General features: G+C 38.4%; 1 protein-coding gene across 1 annotated transcript; it reads right to left on the bottom strand.

Annotated features, from left to right (window-relative positions):
* Positions 1 to 13295: 13295 nt before the first annotated feature.
* On the bottom strand, positions 13296 to 22032 carry LOC139137633 (uncharacterized). Its single transcript, XM_070705827.1, has 9 exons — positions 21828 to 22032; positions 20783 to 21055; positions 19979 to 20072; positions 19670 to 19767; positions 17714 to 17866; positions 17122 to 17245; positions 16341 to 16564; positions 16009 to 16077; positions 13296 to 15396 (listed from the first exon to the last, which is right to left on the bottom strand). Exons 1-9 carry the CDS (start codon positions 21967 to 21969, stop codon positions 15284 to 15286), a joined length of 1290 nt encoding a protein of 429 aa, XP_070561928.1. The 5' UTR covers positions 21970 to 22032; the 3' UTR covers positions 13296 to 15283.
* Positions 22033 to 22263: the final 231 nt, after the last annotated feature.

Genomic DNA, 22263 nt, shown 5'->3' with positions numbered 1-22263 from the left:
ACAGGCATTAGGAGAGGTTGGGCTCATTGACGACCTGCAGAACATTTTTTCGCCTTTAAAGATTTGTCATATTTTTTCAGCGTTGATTTACGTGGCTTTCCAAAGAAATTTGCCCTTTAAATTCAAGACACTGTTGCAAATGCAGGAAGGCTGAAATTGTTGTGTTATGCAATACATACACTTCTTTTTATGTTTTCCGTTTCACCCCCACCCCCATGGTATAATGGTCGATATGCACAAGCCATATGAGGTCAGTATCATGACACAATCTGTGGGCCGTGGTCGAACAGAGTCCAAATCATGATACCCTATTAATGAACCACCTACACTCGGTTGCTACCTACGAGTATAATGGACGTGCTATTGTTATGCAAAATCCATGCTGCGGTTCGTCGCACATACACACTTCTTTACCAAAAATATATTGCTGACGATGAGGGTTGAGCCTGGAAGGTAGTTTCTCCCAATTAATCGCTAAATTGCACCTTCTTTTACCCGAGTTACGGCTTTGGATATTTAAAGTAACTACAATCTTCAGGAGATATTTTACTTCAGACCTTGGTTTGTCAGGTGATGTGAGTAGTGTGTTTGTGTACGTTTCTAAGCAGCTGGTGTTCTGCCAAGAATGTTCTGCCAAGAACGTAGGCAGCCAACAACGGCGACACATTAACATCTGCGCATGCGCGAAATTTTGGGTGTTACCGTCGCTGGCAGAATAGAGCTGCTAACAACGTAGCCTGCCAACAACGGTGAAAAGATTCGTCAACCCAACGCCCATGGAATTTGCCTTTTATTTTACAACAAATCGTTTGCAGCTGATGACATGTCCCCCTAAATTTGTATATAATCATTTTCTATCGTCTGCTGACAGGACTTGGTTGTTTTATATTGTAATAATTATTTTTCGTAAGAGCGCATACGTCTTTAACCCTCGGTCCTGTGAGTCACCCCCAAAAGCAGACTGTTTCCTTCGGCCTTCGGCCTCGCGAAACAGTCTTTTTTTGGGGGTGACTCACAGTCCCTCGGAGTACAGTCTATGCTGTTGCCCTCATGGCCAGTCAATATGTGTATACTGTGCCGTGCTTCCGTTTAATAAAACCTAGAAACAGAGCTATGGGAGAGGTCTTGCTATGCTTTGATGTCGTTCGTTGAGGAGACTTTTCCGCGGTAGCAACTCGTTAATCTTTCAACCGATTTTTTCCAGCATACGACCTCGGTTTACCACACATGAAAGTTGTAAATACAAAGCACAATAGGAGTTAGTCTGAGGCAGCGGCGGTGGAGGCAGCGTATTCGAAATGAGCGTAGATTTTTGTAGCCAAGGAAATTAGGCCGGTCATCATGAGAAAAATGCCGAGAGAGTTTGACCGGTTGACCTCGCTGTTAATTTTATGCAGGAAATTACAATAACAATGCTTGGTCGAATGACGCAGTGCCTTGAGGGTGGATCGCCAGTGGTATAGGGGGAGGAGTACCTTCCCGATGGTGATAAGTGGTGCGGATTACCGTCGCCTAGGTGACTTGCGTTGCAAATACCTGGATTGAACCCACGCGTGGACTGAACCATTTGGTTTTTTTTGGGTGTCGATGGTACTTTGACAATAAAAGTAAAGATGCACAGATATCGAGTTTATTGTCTTGTTTATGAGCGGCCAGTATTTCCAACAGCATGAATTACGTGCATTTGCCCTAGAAGAAATAAATAATTTCGAATAAAACATCGCGAATATAACCACATTCCTTAAGCTCGACGTACCCCAAAGAACCATGAAATCGCCCGACTTTCGATTGCAAGAGATGAGTTTTGCCAAACCGCGTATACAGAAAAAGTGGCAGATGACTTTATTTTTAGAATCATAGACAGTATAGCGAGATGTAAAAATGTGAAGAGGCTCCCCATCTAACTATCCTAAATGTTTTTGTGTCGAGTTTGTGTTTGATTCGTTTCGAAAATGTGTTCCTACATTCTTATCCGATTGTGTGTGTTAATAAAAATGTTTGTTTCGCTTTGGATATTTGTAGAGAAGTTTGGATTAGTGTGTACGGTAATGTTTTGTTTGTGTGGGGAAAGCTTATGGCGAGACGCAGCCGGACCTATGTTGTTACAAAAGTTGATAGAGTCGCCCTTTGACGCTTGCGTTTCGAAACCCGGTTGTGGTTTCTCATCAGTCGCGGTGTAGATTCTTTCCTTAGTTTGTGTTTGTGAAAATTTATTTTAATGCATTTTAGTGGTCTTGCTTTTCGATTAGCGAGGCAAGTATATTAATTTTGGTCACGTTGTGAGTCCGTTTGGTGGTTCGGTTTGTTTGTTCTATGTTTCTTTACTTCGGTAAATTTTGTTTTGACTGGTGTGTCTTTTAGATTTTTGCGGAGGTTTGTGAATTTTTAGGCAATAAGTACCACTGGGGGTACGGATTTTATGTTTATTGGATCAAGATACTCACAAGTATCCTGGTTGATGTGCTTGTTCTCGTACATTTTGATTCATAGTTCGTTTACTTTGTTTACTGTTTGTTCTGGTTGTTGTGTATAATACTGAGTGTTGCGTAATTGCCTTTCGCATTCGAGTACGTAATCGTTTGTGTTGACAATGACGAAAACCCGACCCTTGTCGAGGGTTTTTTTTCCCGAAATTTGTCTATTGTTTGCAAGCTGGTTTATCGCGATTCTTTTAGCACGCGACATGTTTTGTTTCCTTGTTTGAAAGGGTATCTCTAGAAGTGCGAGTTTAGCAGCTTCAGATAGCTTTCAAGTTTTTGGTGTTTGTTGTTTGTGGAGCCCAATTTGACTTTTCTTTGAATTTGTGTTGTTGCGATTGTTTGTGTCTCACGATGTAGCGTAGTCACATTTGACGACTTTATTTGTTGAAATCCTGAGGTGGTTTTATTCTGTTTGGTTTGTTGGCGTCCGAATTAATTTTAAGGCCTTTGCCTAGTACTATTTTTCGGAGTTTCATAGTTTGAGCGATGATAGGTTGTTGTTGAATTTCATGTTGTTGTCGGCTTTTCTTTGGAAATAGCTGATTTATTTCCACGGCCATTTTTTCTGTCACGTTATTTTTATGTGTACGATTTTTGTTATTTCTTTTAAGTGTTTGTGTGTTCTATGTCATTTTATGGTTTTTTTTGGTAGTTCTCTTTTTGGAGTGTTTGGTGGCCCTGAAAAGGGCCGCTTGGTATGGGTTTTTGTTAGCGCTTGGCGCGTTTGTTTTGGCGATGAGCCTATAGCTTTTTTATGCTTCTTTTCGCCGATTCGATGTGCTTGGTAAGTAGGTGTTTGCCGCCTTCTTGTCACTGTGTGTGCGTACATGGACAGTCTGCATAGCCCTTGAATGTGGTCTCGATTTTGATCAAACCATGGAGGTACCTCCATGATCAAACTTACAATTTAGGAGTATATATCAAAACTGATAAATGATTTATGTTTTCACATGGGTTCACAAAAGTTTCGCCCCGTGTTCATTTTTGGCCCAGGAATTCCATCTACCACCCTTTACAGAGTAGTAAGCTTAAACGGCCGCACACGAGAGAAATTAGCTGAGCAAAAATCCTCGCGATGGAAAATTGCTCAGCAAAACTTCTCTCCGTGTGCGGTCGATTTTTTGCGCGTTGCATCACTCTTTTGCGCGTTGAGTAAAATATCCAACATGTTTGATATTTTTTTCCTCGCGAGGAAAATTACTCACCGTGTGCGCTCGACTGAGTAATTTTACTCACGACTTTCTACCTACGCGCATGCGTGGAATCACATGACAGTACAAAATGGCTGCCCCAATGGAAAACGATAGTTATATTAATGATGCAGTTATTGAGGATAAATTAGTTGAAATTAATTTTCAGGGTAAATTTCCCTTTAATTATTGTACACACCAATTAGTTTCTGATTCAAATTGACATTTCGGCAATTGTTAAAAAATTATTTTTTATTAAAATGAGAGAAGCCATAACTAATTTATAAAAGTAAAATATACTTCCTGCAAACATGCTTTTCCTTCTCTCCACCCACCCTTACTTGATAAATCAAAAGGCGAAACATTCAGATTTTATCCTGATCTTTATGAGATAAATATAAAAAAAATTATATGCTAAAATTCATGATTGGTTTTTTCCTATTTTTCTGTTTATGTTCCCCTTTTTCTGAAAATCACATAATTGCCTATGATGCCACAGTATCGAAATGAAAGGCGCCATACAACAATAAGATATAGGCCCCATTTAGCATTTTTGTAACAGGTGACAAAGTGCTTCGCCGCCATAATAAAATTAAAAAGAAAAAGTGACACCTCCCCACCGAAGATACTTACCTGCCCCTGTTATGCTAATTACCATGTCGCTGTGCCTTTATTATTATTCAAATTATTTTGTGACGGTCTTCGCATATGTTTAATCAGCTTATAAGTTTCGTCGTGCGGCGCACGCTTCGTGAGGGTGTCCCCCTTGTTGAAAACATATCCCAAGATGCCTCACTAAATCAGTGGCCTTTCTGTACGCAAAAACGAACTTGCCAAAACTAACACGCAATAAAAAGATCCATTGATCTAATTTAAATATCTGCTAAATATTGAAAAGGGATACATTATGTTAAAATCACATTGATCGTGATTTTCGTGTATTTAGCCCGCGGTTACTCTGATCGCTCGAGCATAATTGAGAATCTACACACAACCGAACACAGATTTCCGACAGAATTGATATATAAACGGGGTTGCATAGAGTAAGGTTGGACAGTTACTATCTCACCCCGATAGAAACCGAGAAGTTCTAGGTGTACTAAAATAGATGTTTATCAACATAAAAGTCGCGCAAGCGCGGCACGACGAGACTAACAAATGAGGGAATTTTTAGGGAGAGGAACTCTCAATCTCCGAGCGGAGTTATATGTTTGACTTGAAAGAACACAAATATGCGAATCTCCCATTTTTACCTATTTTCAAAGCTTCGTCCCTATCGCTACAAGTGCATGTTCTTTTTTTTGTCCCTATTCTTAAAATCGGGTGATCTAACGTCGTATAAGGTGGATATAACTTGACCAGATTTCAACTAATTTATCCGGGCAGGGGTTTCATTAAGAGCCGGCAGCCGGCGAAATTGACCGGTTACTCTCACGATTTCGCCGGCTACTTTTTTTGGAAATTTGAACTCTTTCATAGCTAAAATAATTTTTACCTTCTGAAATGATACGGACAAGTTTCATAAGCTGTGTAATCAAACTTTTCAACGGCTTTTATGTGAAACAAAATTTAGAAGACGAGCGACTACTACGATCGCCTTGTACTACGATGCAGCACGGTCTTGCGTATACTGCCTCAATAAAAATCGGAATTGCAATTGACGATTCTATTGGCTACCTGAATTGCTGATTCCTATTTGGTGACCTTTATATATGCTAATGAAAACGTGCATACTACACCTGTCGGCCGTCGTTAGCTCAACTCAGAATGGTCGATGAACAAATGAAGACGGAAGCGATCGCAAGGTCAAGCTTCGCTGTACGATCCTCGGTTTTGAAGTGGACCAAGAAACGAGAGAAGGATAATTTACCTGGATTTAAACGTTTTCGAAGGCGATGACCTGATTTTTTTCTCACGAAAAACTTTCCGATTACAGTTGGATTTTAGTAAGCCGATGTGCGTTGCACTGCGGTAGGCGTAATTGTTAAGGTATATAACCAGCTGGACGTATGATATGTACTGCTCTTCGGTCTATCGACGCCAATAAGAACGTCGCCCAGAGTGCATGGTTACAATACGATCAGACCTCTAAATTCACTTCAAAAGCGATCATCAGGTTAAATCCAAATGTGCACTTCTGAACGTACAAATTTTCATATCCTACATCAAGGTTCTTACTTTGCATACCCATATAGTCAAATAACCTTGAGGATCTTTGATTCTATTTGAGCAATATGGTAATGATTGTAATTTTTTATCATTATTCGTTATATAAATTATCCTTTTTACCTCCCCAGAGGTATAAAAGTTCTTCATCTACAGATTTCCATACCAAACATCAGGGCTCTTAATTTGAAGCATAACATTATGCATTAATGAAAAGTTTCTAATTTACTGTGCTTAAAATATAAGTGTTTCATCCAGGATGGCATCAACAAGGGGGATTTTTCCCCTTTACCAGAAAATTTCGGGGCATTTCACCAGTTCATGTGTTCTACTTGTACCTCTAAGGTGTGACTGGCACCATTTCATGGAAGGGGGAGTGGTCCCCTTGACAAATTAATTGGGGGTGCCAACATTTCAACAGAGGGGGAATCCCCTATCTCCCTGTCTAGATGTAACACTGTACGGTACATACCAAATTTATATCATTAATAATAGTGAATTATTATAGTTTACCTCCTAAAAGCATAGACGCTCTAAAGACTTCAGTTTTCTTTGTTCAAATTATCGTCAACATTACCACATTTTATCATTTTTAATTATGAATTATCATATTTAGGCCTAATCTCCCAGGAAAATGGCTTTTATGATATGAACACAAATTGCCCTGGAACACTGCTGACAATTCTCCTGAAAATATTAGAAATTCAAGTGACTGTAAGCTGTAAAAAGTAAATTTTAGCTCATTTTTCAGGGTTTCCGGCCTTTGGCCGGGAGGGGAACACCCCCTCCCGGACCCTCCCCCGACGACCACCGCTTTGTGGTCATGGCAGCTGGAAGCCGCCTACTTTTCCATTCTAGCCCCTACTTCAAAACTCAATGAAACCCCTGAATTTATCCTCAATAACTGCATCATTAATATAACTATCGTTTTCCATAGGGGCAGCCATTTTGTACTGTACTGTGATTCCACGCATGCGTGTAGGTAGAAAGTCGTGAGTAAAATTACTCAGTCGAGCGCACACGGTGAGTAATTTTCCTCGCGAGGAAAAAAATATCAAACATGTTGGATATTTTACTCAACGCGCAAAAGAGTGATGCAACGCGCAAAAAATCGACCGCACACGGAGAGAAGTTTGCTGAGCAATTTTCCTCGCGAGGATTTTTTGCTCAGCTAATTTCTCTCGTGTGCGGCCGGCTTATGGGGCAAGTAAATATGGATGCGCCGGTGCGATTCAACGATCAACTCTATATCGCATCGAAAGTCAACAATTTTACGGCACGGACTATGATTTTATAAGTTTATACACAGTCCCTCGTGGATAGAGAGACTGTGGTTTATATAAAAATTATAAGGCGCGGGGTATTATATATTGACTGATTACTGTAGCTATAGATAGGCTACATTCAGGACGGGCAGCGACGGGCATAATTAGTAGGCAAAACCACGGTCCCTCCACAGAGGGACCGTGGCAAACAGGGTGTTTTCACCGTGGGCAGAACTCGGTGCAATGATACTGAACATTAATAGTTAGCCTGTCACCTTGAAGGTAATGCTGTAGGTAAACAAGTAAGCTTACTTCAAACGCACGATGGTACAAACTTCCTACCTCCATGGTACAAACAACACCACAAGTGAAACGTACACATAGAAATACACGCGTTCCTACGTTGTGCCCACCCGGGCCACGCGATTAAAATATGACTGATACTGCTGGATAGTGTTAATTGGGTCGGTAAACAGTCAATTAATAGTTTAATTGACTACCTGGGTGATTGGCAGGTTGTGTCCAACGACGCATATGCAAAGCAGGCCAAAAGACAAAAGCCCCCAAAGTTATTGACAGCTGGCCAGGGGTCACCATGAATACGTAATGAAGCTTCACTACGCAGAAACTGCGTAGTCAAGCCCTTCTTAACCGGTCAAACTCTCTCGGCATTTTCCGGCATGATTGCCCCGTTAATAGTTGAGCTCTATTACAGCATTACACACTAATTACTCGCAAATTCATTTATTTATACGTTCAACGGGCGAATAAATAACCAATTGAAAACATTTTCATCAGACAAGCTCACTATAATGTACAGAAATCGCTTATCCACTATATTGCATCGGTATAACATGGTCATAAAATTAATTAAACAACCATTCGTCCAGTCCGCACGGCTTGGTTAGGTCAACATGATATGGTTTACCTGACCTTTTGAGAGAGGGTCTGTGCCCGAGTAAACACCCTTGGCTAACGAAGTTGTTCACAATCGTACATGAAGTAGATTACCAGCGTCGAGTTATTCAAACATGAGAGAAAATGCCGAGAGAGTTGACCGGTTGACCTCGCTGTTAATTTTATGCAGGAAATTACAATAACAATGCTTGGTCGAATGACGCAGTGCCTTGAGGGTGGGATCACCAGTGGTATATGGGGAGGAGTACCTTCCCGATGGTGATAAGTGGTGCAGATTACCGTCGCCTAGGTGACTGGCGTATACGCGTGCCAAAAGACACCTATGGTTGATTTCCTGTTGACCAGTCGGATGGCAGAGTTGCAAATACCTGGACTGAACCATTTGGTTTTTGTGGGTGTCGGTGGTACTTTGACAATATAAGTAAAATGCACATATATTGAGTTTATTGTCTTGTTTATGAGCGGCCAGTATTTCAAACAGCATAAATTATGTGCATTTGCCCTTGAAGGAATAAATAATTTTCGAATAAAACATCGCGAATGTAACTACATTCCTTAAGCTCGACGTACACTTAAGTGCCCCAAAGAACCATGAAATCGCCCGACTTTCGATTGAAGAGATGAGTTTTGCCAAACCGCGTATACAGAAAAAGTGGCAGATGACTTTATTTTTAGAATCATAGACAGTATAGCGAGATGTAAAAAATGTGAAACAGGCTCCCCACCTAACTATCCTAAATGTTTTTGTGTCGAGTTTGTGTTTGATTCGTTTCGAAATGTGTTCCTACATTCTTATCCGATTGTTTGTGTTAATGAAATGTTTGTTTCGCTTTGGATATTTGTAGAGAAGTTTGGATTAGTGTGTACGGTAATGTTTTGTTTGTGTGGGGAAAGCTTATGGCGAGACGCAGCCGGACCTATGTTGTTACAAAAGTTGATAGAGTCGCCCTTTGACGCTTGCGTTTCGAACCCGAGTGTGGTTTCTCATCAGTCGCAGTGTAGATTCTTTCCTTAGTTTGTGTTTGTGAAAATTTATTTTAATGCATTTTAGTGGTCTTGCTTTCCGATTAGCGAGGCAAGTATATTAATTTTGGTCACGTTGTGAGTCCGTTTGGTGGTTCGGTTTGTTTGTTCTATATTTCTTTACTTCGGTAAATTTGTTTTGACTGGTGTGTCTTTTAGATTTTTGCGGAGGTTTGTGAATTTTTAGGCAATAAGTACCACTGCGGGGTACGGATTTATGTTTATTGGATCAAGATACTTACAAGTATCCTGGTTGATGTGCTTGTTCTCGTACATTTTAATTAATAGTTCATTTACTTTGTTTACTGTTTGTTCTGGCTTGTTGTGTATAATACTGAGTGTTACGTAATTGCCTTTCGCATTCGAGTACGTAATCGTTTGTGTTGACAATAACGAAAAACCGACCCTTGTCGAAGGGTTATTTTCCCAAATTTGTCCAATGTTTGCAAGCTGGTTTATCGCGATTCTTTTGGCACGCGACATGTTTTGTTTCCTTGTTTGAAAGGGTATCTCTAGAAGTGCGAGTTTAGAAGCTTCAGATAGCTTTCAAGTTTTTGTTTTTTGTTGTTCGTGGAGTCCAATTTGACTTTTCTTTGAATTGGTGTTGTTGCGATTGTTTGTGTCTCACGATGTAGCGTAGTCACATTATACGACTTTATTTGTTGAAATCCTGAGGTGGTTTTATTCTGTTGGTTTTGTTGGTGTCCAATGAATTTTAAGGCTTTTGCCTAGTACTATTTTTCGGAGTTTCATAGTTTGAGCGTTGATAGGTTGTTGTTGAATTTCATGTTGTTGTCGGCTTTTCTTTGGAAATAGCTGATTTATTTCCACGGCCATGTTTTCTGTTACGTTACTGTGATTGTTTATTTTGTATTTAATGTTGTGTTTCAGTTGTTTGTTATGTGTACGATTTTTGTTATTTCTTTTAAGTGTTTGTGTGTTCTATGTCATCTTATCGTATTTTTTGGTAGTTCCCTTTTTGGAGTATTTGGTGGCCCTGAAAAGGGCCGCTTGGTATGGGTTTTTGTTAGCGCTTGGCGCGTTTGTTTTGGCGATAAGCCTAGCTTTTTATGCTTCTTTTCGCCGATTCGATGTGCTTGGTGAGTAGGTGTTTGCCGCCTTCTTGTCACTGTGTGTGCTTACATGGACAGTCTGCATAGCCCTTGAATGTGGTCTCGATTTTGATCAAACTTACAATTTAGGAGTAAATATCAAAACTGATAAATGATTTATGTGATTACTGTAGCTATAGATAGGCTACATTCAGGACGGGCAGCGACGGGCAGTAATTAGTAGGCAAAACAGGTGGTTTTCACCGTGTTCAGAACTCGGTGCAATGATACTGAACATTAATAGTAAGCCTGTCACCTTGAAGGTAATGCTGTAGGTGAAACAAGGACACACGATGGTACAAACAACACCACAAGTGAAACGTACACACAGAAATACACGCGTTCCTACTTTGTGCCCACCCGGGCCACGCGATTAAATATGACTGATACTGCTGGATAGTGTTAATTGGGTCGGTAAACAGTCAATAATAGTTTAATTGACTACCTGGGTGATTGGCAGGTCGTGTCCAACGACGCATATGCAAAGCAGGCCAAAGACAAAAGCCCCCAAAGTTATTGACAGCTGGCCAGGGTCACCATGAATACGTAATGAAGCTTCACTACGCAGAAACTGCGTAGTCAAGCCCTTCTTAACCGGTCAAACTCTCTCGGCATTTTCCGGCATGTATTGTAAATATGCAATAGAAAAACTAATTCAATCAGGCAATCTCTCCTCTTATTCGCCCTTGCCTTTAAATGTATTTAAATGACATGAGACAGAGGAATTACTATTGTTAAACTTAAAAAAATACATATACATTATTTTATCAGCTGCAGCTTATACGAATGGGAGGGAAAAAGAGACAATTGACAGAATTGAAAAATCGACTGACTGATTACTCACAATGCAATACTTAAAAACCAAAACCAAAAGTGATCGGTATAATGGAGCATGAATAGTTCAGAAACATTATCAAGATGTAGGCACAATATAAGCAAGCAACAAATAGTGAACAAAATTATTGGTCAATGAACTAGATGACTTCAGACTGGTAGAAGTTGTGATATACGATATACATTCCAGTGCGATGTAATATGGAACTTTATCAAAGTGCACCAGTGAAAATTTAATGGCGTGGGGAACGATGCAATAATATGGAGATTGCTGGATCGCTTTCTTAGCATGAAAAACGCTGTTTGAAATTGAGAGGAATCCTCATGGGTAAGGTTTTAATGCACCGCAACAATCCATTGTGACAAGTTTACTGGTCGATTTCTCCACAGCGGTAACAGTAATACCATTGTATTATTGTGATTTGCAATACCAAGCATACATAGCAACATCCTGGGTTGCACTTGAATCTTTTTCGTCGATGAGATGCTCAAGTTAGTACGATGTTGTAATGGAAATCCATTGTTTCAAAGCTGGAGAGGACACTACGATCATGTGACCGGATACTCCTCAAAATTTGGTCAAAACCTATTTCTCTAGTGAGATAGTCTTTCAAAAATACCCTTTAACGTCACTTTTTTGATTCTTTCGGGACAAGACGCATCTATTTTCCCGTCACGTGACGCATTCTGGCTAACTGCAACACTGAATGAACATATGGCGTGTTATATATCTATATCTATCTATCTATCTATCTATCTATCTATCTATCTATCTATCTATCTATCTATCTATCTATCTATCTATCTATCTATATATATATATATATATATATATATATATATATATATATATATAATGATTGATACACACTACCACACCCAGTTGTTTGGTCCGAACGTATTTAATGAACTTGTGACACAACGTTTCGCTCCAAAACTGGAGCTTCTTCAGGTGTACTGTATAACGGAAAATACAAAGATCGTGCTTATAAATAAATGTTGTACATTAAGAAAACATTGCTTTTACGAAACTTTAAACTGTGGAATTTTCTGAGAAAGTCGATCGATTGGAAATGATGTACCCACCTTGCAGTCCGACGCCCAAGGTTGGAATCTGGCGTGCGGATATGCAGGTGAATTGCTATTTATACCTCGGGAGATGGACTGAGAGGGCGCTGTGGGAACTTATTTGAATATTGGGCGGATGTTTAAGCCAACAGGTCAAAGAGTATTGAGTTTCTGGAACCCGCAATGGGTACACTATTTGTCGTATCATAATATATACAACAGTTGAATATTCTACTTTACATGACCAAACTCCCCTGAAGTTACAGATCGCTTTATTGATGATGTAGCCGCTCTACCTTCATCAACAATCGCTTGAACATGGATCGATAAAAACCAACATACATGTATTAACCCCTTCTACCCTCTTAAAATCTCATATCAATTTAACATAATATCTTTAATTCATGAAAAATTACACCACGAAGATAAATAAAGAATGAACTTCTGATCATCTTATGCTGTTATCATCAGAAAAATATAAAAATGCCTTTCTTTTCAAATTAAATAAACTACAGTGATAAATGAAGAACAAAAATATGACTATTCAGACTGTCAGAAATAACCATATATAGAAATCATAAAAAACAAGATAACAAAAGACAAAACAGAATTATAAAAATGTAAACATAAGGAAAATTTGTGAGACATAGTGTCAGATTAAGAAAATGATAACACTATGGATCAAATATAAATATTTAAAAAATAAACAAAAGCATGATTTTCCCGATTAAGTGGCAAGGTTTTGGACGGAGAAACGGTAGCAAATATCGTCAAATCGAGGCTTACCGCTGGTGAAATATTGTACGAAAACTTTGCGTGGAATGTACGCTAGTGTGAAAAGGAGCGGTGTAACTTGCAAGGTACACTGGTGTGAGAAGTATAAAAACAAACGCGTAAGTGCGGTAGTAAAGCTTATTGTGACCGTTCAATCATGGATTTAACAAAAATGACTGACAGATCAACTCTGTGAACTATGAGGAACCTTCTGTAATCGAGTTCCAACGATTCTTCTGCATGTTCAAGGATTTTAGGGTATGTGACGGTTATTGCGTACTGTTAAGTCGTTATTTAATTGCACATGAAGAGCATTAATATTGACGTGGACGAATAAGTACAACAATCAGTAATGGCTATGGCCTTAATGAAACGTGAAAAAATAGGACGCCCTCAAGAGTAAAGTGTTGGTCATGTGAATCTTTCTGTTTCTGTTTCTGGGGTTTTTCTTTCTTCTTTCTTCTTACTTGCCAGTCTGTCATTGGACAGCAGTGGGGATCGTTCAAATACAAAGGATTATGGGAGTGAAAGTATACATCTCAATGGCGTACTGACAACCTGAATTTGGCATGTATCAGTTAAATGCAGTGACCAGAGTAAATATTTCAACTTTTGAAGGTATTTCGACCATCTGATGTTACCTTCTATTCATGGTCTATCATACCTTCTATTCTTTACACTAATACTACCGTGGTCGGGCCTTCGGCAGTTCGTTCCCGGCCCTTCGATCGACTATCCAAGCAACGATGCAAGCACCCGTGGATTTGACACACGCTTTCCTCGTTACTTTAAATGTTTGACGAGTGAATGAGAATACAATTACAAATTATATAAGGATTTACTAACAGAAAATTGTATAATAAGAGAGAAATATATGTTTCCGGCAGACGGTTTCTGTTGTAACTGTAATCTCTTTCAACACAGCTAAATTGCCTCGCTAAATGTTAACATTTTAACGACAAAGTATTTCCTGTCTTCGAAATATTTAGATCAAAAGTTTAAGCAATTTTTCCAATGTTAAACTTTTGCTCAAACTTTCCTCAAGGAAACTCAGCCATTTTCTTTCAAAATCAAGAGAAAGATCTGAGTCATCGTGTAAAGTTTGATACCATGGAAACAAATTACCTTAAATTTACCGATATTCATATGTACATTAATATCCTCTTATCTGAAATATCTATCTTTTTCCTATGAAAGTGTTAACAATTTCATTTATGGGAATGGTTATTTGAAAGTTATATAATCCGTGGCAAAACGCGTCCAACAGTTTACCTTTCACCTCACATTTATATGTAAAATGAGATAAGGACACTTTTTCATGTTTTTTTTTTTTTATCAGAAGATAACTAGTCCATAAGCCCATTCTCTTTGCATAGCTAATCATTCCTTAAAGGTTATAACAGAACGAGGGTACCCTTCTCACCAAACCGGGGGTGGGGTGGTGGTTGGGGGGTGGTGGTGGTTGGGGGGTTAATTGCGTCCATTCGTTTCAGCGTGACTGCCCCCAATTCTTTGCAAGGCACACGCTTTGTAATCACATAGAGAATTTTCACAAGTTTTAAAGCTAATTTTCAGTGTCTAAGAAGCGTTTCAAACTCAAAAAAGCCACTTCTATTCAAATGAAAGCTTTAAAAATTCCATGAAAACCTAAATTTTTTTTTTCCCATGAACCTAAAATTTTTTTTTCGCATGGATGCATATACAATAATGTATTCACCTAAGGTCATGATCTCGGAGAACGTTTACCCCCAAACTCGTTAATTTCAGTGCCAACCGAGACCGATGCGTTGACCAATGACGTGGAATCGATCTTGCTGAAATGTGCACGCGATACATTTTATATTTCCGTAAACAACTTTTAAACAATGATTAACAATTGGCTGGTAAAATTGGATAGAAACTGACTTGTCCGACGTTGGTGGCGTGCTACCACATCCGAATAACATCTTGTTCTGTTTTCGGGCGGTTTTTCGTAAAAACAAACGAACCAAAAACAAACCCACGTGTCCAATTTTTGCAGGGATTGTAATTAGCGATTCGATTTGGCGTGAACTCAATTAAATAGCACAATGTCTGCGTAACAAAAGTGGCGCGAAAGATTTGGACAAATATAACAAGTTCTGTGGTTTGTTACATTGTTGCCAACTAAGTAATTATATCGGCGTAGCGTGTATTTACTTTGGATAGAACACGCATGCATACTTATAAACTGAAAACAGAGGGAGATTATTTGCGTACATGGAAAGGAAAAATACAAAAATACCGCTTTCTTTGTTTTCTTTCCCCTAGCCATAGAGAGACTCGAAAATCTTTACGAGTTTTACCGCGAATTGACTTCACTCTATATATGCATATGCACTCCCTAACGCTTGTGCATATATGTCGTGACCTGGTCAAAATCCCATGGTATACCGTCGTTTATTGTTTAATACCCTTCTGTTGTTTTGATGTTATTACAACGCTAGTGATGGGGGTTGTTCAGCCTGTCTGTGTACATTTCTATCTTTCAGCGCGTAATCAGATCCGGAACCGGGCATGCCATCGTCACCAGTGCGGCGAATACGTCCTGAAAGACAAGACAAGATATGTATCTTTGGTCGTAAAATTTCCAAAAAATAATGATATTATCATCAAGAGATAAAAAGGCAATACAGTTACCCCATACTGTCTATGATTTGATCTTCACCTGGAAGTTTTTGTTTTTAGTTTTATGCAAACAATATTAGATTATAATTTTTAATGATTGGTAGGTGTGTTCTAATTAGCTGTGAAAAACACGATTATGGAACTGACTGACAAACGCAACCGGCAACAATCACACCGATAAGAAATTACAAGATTTAACGTTTCCAAGAATCCGAGCGCCTATCACTTTGGCATTATGTCATGTTTTTGCGCTTCAGCGTGTGCAGTTACCGAACTTTATGACGACTATGGAAATGAAATCGAAAACTAAAAGGTTCTCGACTGAAATGTTATGTTTCCCTTGTAATGTTACAGACAATTTTAATTTCACTATGATCAGCAAATTACACGATACTAGCTCAACCAAAGCATGAAAAGAATATGTATTTACCAAAGACTCCATGGTGACGCCAGAAATTCATGTTTACATTCATAGGTCTGCAAACAAAGACATGTTTAGAGAAAGCAGAATGATTGCTCATCGCATACTTACGAAGGTCGGCCTGCGTCGTCCTACTTGGGTGACTACCAGCTTCTGAGAGTCCGAATACAGAACTTGAATCTGCAATAGAGTATAGTTCAAAGTTCTGTTACTGTCATTAAAGTTCCTGAATATTTTATTGAATGCACTGATCATTTCAAATTGCTCATTGACAGTGCTATAGCATAGAAAATGAGTAATCAGTCATATAGATTCTCAAAATTCATGTAGGCAGAGTTTTATTTTAATCATAATCCACAAGCACTTTAAAATTGATGTTCGCAGCCGATATTCTGTATATAAGTACCAGATTGCCGGTATAAGGAAAGTAGTATGGGGATTACCTTGAAATGGATCGTGAGGAAAGCCTGACTGGTCACGTCGAAGTGTTGTGTCTGAAGATTCATTGACACTGTTCCAATGAGTGGGTCTTGGCATATTTAATACATCCGAACTGAACTGACTTGCTGGGTGTCGGATACCCCGATTCGTACCATTCGGTTCCTTCGCTTGTGCTGGCGTGACCAAATTTCCGTGACAGCTTCGATGGGGTTCCATCGGAGGATAACTACAACAAACAGGGAGATGACAAAGGCTAGTTTCTTCTATTCAGATCAATTCAAATTGTTTCATATTATTGCTGTCTTCTCTCTGACCCGAATATTTACAGCATGAGCTTTATTCAAGCATTACAAAAAACAAGATTGGAACTAATATGGGATAATTGGATTTTCATATTATGCAAATTTCTCAAAAGTTTTAGGTGCCATATAGCTGAATGTTTCAATATTGCAAATTACTCATTAAAACGAGTGTGTAATATAAAAAGAAAAGCAGATGAAATAAAATTTGTAGATCAATTCGACATTAATTCACCATCCAATTATCCCAAATTAGTTCCAATCGTGTTAAAAGTATCAAGGTCGACACCCGTCATTGATTAAGCCGTGATTGGGGCTCTTCCCGTGATGCTTAAAACAACAACAACAACAACAACAACAACAACAACACAAACAACAACAGCAGAAACACTACCAATATCACCATCATCATCATCATCATCATCATCAACAACAACAACATCCTCACTGATAATATAAAAGTATTAAGGCTTAAATTACTTACGTTGACGCTTCAGCACCCGCTGGTAAATAATCTGTTCCTGCAATACTGGTGTCACTTTGAGGGCAAGTATACATTCCTGACTCTGAAGGCTCCTGAGCTAATTTCGAATGCTGCTGTGTGTTTCCTGAAAACAGATAGAACCATCGGCATGTCAATGTGCAAACTGCCTCTACGATATATCTCAGATACAAATTCTTAGTTGGCACTCGATACAAAGGTTTCAAACAAATATCACCGATACTGTAGTCAACAATGAATACGGTCTTCATAGTTCATAGTTGTAAATAAAGATTGTAACAACGTAAAAATAGTACCTGTGGTAGTTTTAAGAGCTTTGATGTTTATGTTTATCGTAAGAGGAATTTTAATATATCGCCGCTCACTAGCAACGCTGCCATCCAAACCGCCATGTTTAATTCACTGGGTGCGCAATATATCTGCATGAACCATCTTGCATTGCAATTAACGAGGAAAAATAGCAGTCATTATCGTTTTGATATGCGTATGTATACTCATCTAAAATTGCTGATTTCATTTTTTATGTATTATTTCTGGAGAGGCCTGTGCTTCAAATGTACAAAGCAGAACCTACCGGAGGAGCCAGATGATCGCCAACAGACAATTGCTATGATAGTCACAGTAATGATGACAGCCACAATAAAGACAACCAGCACCAATGTTGTCATTGTTAATTTGCTCGAATCATGAGTCTTCAGAGGGAGTACTGAGCTGGATGACGGGATTTCTAAAAATAGATAGATTACATTACCAATAATATATCATGCTAATAATATCAGAAGATGAACTGGACAAAATAATCCAATATACCAGTAACAGTAAACAATAGATTAAAATGGTCTATTTAATCATTGAAATGAAAGGATGAGATTTAACATTAAAATGATGGGATGAGGGATAATTCGATGTCAAATATATCAATATGTCAAACCATTTTTTTTTGTCTACACGCCTCTCTCAGCAGCATACGTCATTATAGTGAAAATGACAGTGCTTTATCTTTTTGGGTAATCTCCCTCCTTAAGAATAGAATGACAATGTTTCAATGCTTTGAGAGTCAAGACTACATTATGAGGTGATTCCAACGATCAGAAATGATAACGAAATATACAGTCCTAAATCGATTAATAAATATATGAAGTTTTTTGATACGTCTTTCCGTCAGTAAGACAATATTTATAATTAAGCCAACTTGTGGCATAACGACATTAAATGTAAAAATATCGCTTTATTGCCGATTTTTTTACTTCAATAAAGTGCTTTTCTATGATCGATATTGGTCAGAAGTTTGTTTCAAATTAGAAAAAAGAATACTCTATCTCGTAAAATTATTGTCTGATTTGTCACATTGTTCAAATATCGTTAGATTGTCTGATTTATTTTATACACTGAAGGCAGCATCCACAAACACCACAGAGAAAGAGAATTATTGGCAGAGACTTGAAAAATCTGACCTAACGTCGGAAGCAATGAACAATATTTTGATTGCGTAGTGGTCGTGGTTGATGCAGGGGCTGGAAAACACAATGAATGACAAATATGTACCGTGTTTATGGAACTTTCCTGAGACAAAATAGTATCTTATAAGAAAATTAACTGATATTTATTTATTTATTTATTTATTTATTCATTCATTTATTTACTTATTATTTATTTATTTATGTATTTATTTATATATTTATCTTAATGAACTGTACCAATTTAAATGCTTTCAATGTGAATTGTACGAGGAAAAGACAAATCAATGTATAGGAAATTACTTGATCTCATGAGTTTAAATTTATGACCAAACTTCCTCCATTGGATGGAAGTCTCCAAAGACAGTTACACGACTTGATGAGAAAGTGGAGTTAAAACACCATCCCATATTATTCATTAATATACTTTTCATTACAATATGTAATTATGAACATTCGCGCTGGAAAACGAAAGAGAATAAGTACTCTGAGGTCTAGTAAGTAAAATTTATATACTTCAGAACAATATCATGAACACGAACTTTATAAAATAAACTGGTGGATCACCACTTTGAAGCATTTCACAAAAAGGTATGCTTTTATACAAGCGTACAGAGTGCATAATGAACACAATAGAGCATTATGTTCTTATCATGTAAAATACAGTTACTTAAAGAAGTAGCCGCAACTTTTCATAATTAGGAAACCATTGCAAAAGTTCCCGTTCTGACCATAACTTTGGTAACATTAAATCATAAGGGCCAAATTACAGCATATTTAAAGACAAAGTTTACAAGTGACTCAGCTTAGGTTACTTTTAAGGACTTCACGGTGCAGAAATTAAAACATGCCACGATAAGATTTGGCCGGGGCCATTTTGTAGTCGGCAGGGGAGCATGACGGGAAGGGAGAACTCGGTGGATCTGAAAAGGAGAAAAACTTTATTTTCAGATTTTCCCGCCCTATCCAGAGGTGTTTGTGAATACATCCTCTCGATGGGTGAAATCTAACATAAGGACAGAGAAAGGCGGGTGTTTTTGGCGAAGATAAGACTTAAGTACACAAAGGCATACCTTGGGATGGCGTCGGTAAGCTTAATGTCAGTGAGTGACAGATCGCATCTGATACAGATGTCCCATTCTTCAATGTCAACAAGCCTTGACTTTCACAACTGAAAACATAACGATACACAAAGACAAAGTTTATGCTGATACCCGGTTCCCGTTGATTCAAATGAGGGCAAACATTTCTTGATATTCCTAATGAATTTGACAATAGCATAAGAATGATCAAGAGATCAAAGTTTGTAATTCCAGAATCGTCAGGAGTTATAGCGAAAAGAGATCACAAGTTTTCCACAGCATTCGACAAAAAAATCTTACTTTGTGTGTTCCAGACATTTTGGTGTTCTATCAAACTCATTCGCAAATGTTCCCTTTGGACAGACGTGGCAGACGATGTCACTGGTCGAGTTACCTTCAGGAAGCGAAAATATATACAAATTTTAGATAGTCAAGCATAGCAGACACAGAGTGGATGTGGGTGTATTTGAATTTGTGCGCTGAGTTAATGTATCTGACCTCACCTATTACTCTACTTATGTAACTATGTGTATCTTTACATGTGTACATGTACAACAGGTTTCATTACAGCATACATATTTTAAAATATTGTCCGCACAAACTGTGTTGATAAGCAAGACATTGAAGCGTTTTATCACTGATTTGAAAAACATACTACAGGCACTGATCTCAGAAAATGTATACCACGTGTTAGTAACAATAACATAGAAGAGGCTCTAATCATAGCACTTGAACACCGTACATTAAACAGTCATTTAACTAAAGGCAAAGTGTATGATGAAATGGGTCACAATGTGCATCTGTTTAGCTATCACTGTTCATCTCTTTTTAAAAAGTAAGAGGGCATTTCTTCGTACACTAGAATAGATATTCATGCTGCACTCTTGAATCCGTTATAAAATATTATGAGAAAAACAAAACACAAAACAAAATAAACTCAAGTCGTCCCAACAATTGCATTATGACTATTTCATATTTATGACATCATAAATCTAGAATTTTGCTTTGATGGCGAATAGACATTGAGTGTCACAGATTCACTGTAGCTCGACCTAACCCTCTCATTCTACAGGAGTTATCAGGTAAAATGCACCAACTGGTTACCTGGTATCAAAACACCGCTTCCCCTTGGACATTCTGTCCACTGCTTGCAAATTCTGCTCTGCAGTTCGTAGTACCCAGGCTGACACTCACACACGTAATCTCTGATTCTGGAACCTGGAATTTTCACCACCATGTGTCTGGCATAGTCACAACGAACAAGTGGCATACATCTTTCTCTCAGATTTGGAAGGTCAGTGTACGTTCCATAGGGACATTGAATACACGTCGTTGTGTGCGGTTTGTCAATATCACACACTTTCTTCATGTAATCTCCTGCAATGGTCAAGTTTAAGGTCAAGTTTAAGATAATTCTGTACAAAGCAGATCTTACTTTTAGTTGTGCACACTTCAATTCTGATATGTTGTAAACAAATCTAGTGTGATTCGGATTTTCACATTTGCCATGTCACAATATTATTGATTATAATTTTCCAATGAAAGGTCGGCTGCGCATTGAACTTCGAAAATAATTTCACCCTTATTGCAACCTTCTTTCGAATTTTGTGAAGCTTCATTCAAGGTTTTGATAGTTTTATCCAATTTGCACACAAACAAAAGAGTGGTATTCACAGCTTAACGCTTGGAAATCCAAAAAGTCATATTATTTGGTTTTATTTGGTTTTGAAAGCACGAGATACATAGCGCACTTGAGTTTAGTTCTGAGGTATCAAAAGACATTCTGTTGAAATATGTCACAAACACTCCACAGTCTCCCCATCGTGGTAAATGATGCTGGCTGTAATGCTCAGTTTATTTCGATTGCTTTACCGCACTATCAGCAGAGAGTTCAACTCGTTGTGTGATAAATTTGTATTCGACCTCGACTAGGTTCAAAATTATATAAAATAATTGTAAGGGCATAGCAAGTAAGTTTGGTACTGTACTCAATTTTCGCCATGGATGGACTTCTTGAATGGCCAGTTTCAGTGGTCTAGGTAACTCTGATACACACATACTGTTAGGAACAGTTTCTTAATGCGTGCTGAACCGAGCTGCGTGAAACTGACCCTACACAAGACGGCATGAAGTAAGTTTTGTTTCTTACCTCTCCTGCAGGTATCACAGCATCGTTTTACACCATCAACAAACACCCAACTCTGTCGGTACTTGTTTTCGGCGCCTGTGTGGCAAATTTCTCCCGGTAAATCCCCGTCCGATGCAAAGACCTGTGTGGCCATGCATACCATGATGTATATCACCTGTTGAATTAACAATATACGTAAAGAGTGAACCCTTGTCTGATCATAGCGGCAAGGCACTTGTTTTGAAGTAAAAAATTATGTCGCAAAACTTGCCCAGAAAAGATCATCAAATTATAACTAGTTTAAGTAAACACAGTTTGACGTATTGCACGAACATGGAACGTACTATAACCAAAATACCGCAATTATACGGTGTCGCTCAAATTTGATCAGAATTGGTACATACCAGTATGCCCCAAAGATCAACAATGTATGTTGTTTCTATCTGTTCAGTGCAGA

This window comes from Ptychodera flava, chromosome 7 (genome assembly GCF_041260155.1).
Source record: "Ptychodera flava strain L36383 chromosome 7, AS_Pfla_20210202, whole genome shotgun sequence".
NCBI classification, from domain to species: domain Eukaryota; kingdom Metazoa; phylum Hemichordata; class Enteropneusta; family Ptychoderidae; genus Ptychodera; species Ptychodera flava.
This window is presented reverse-complemented; position numbering and strand designations above follow the sequence as displayed.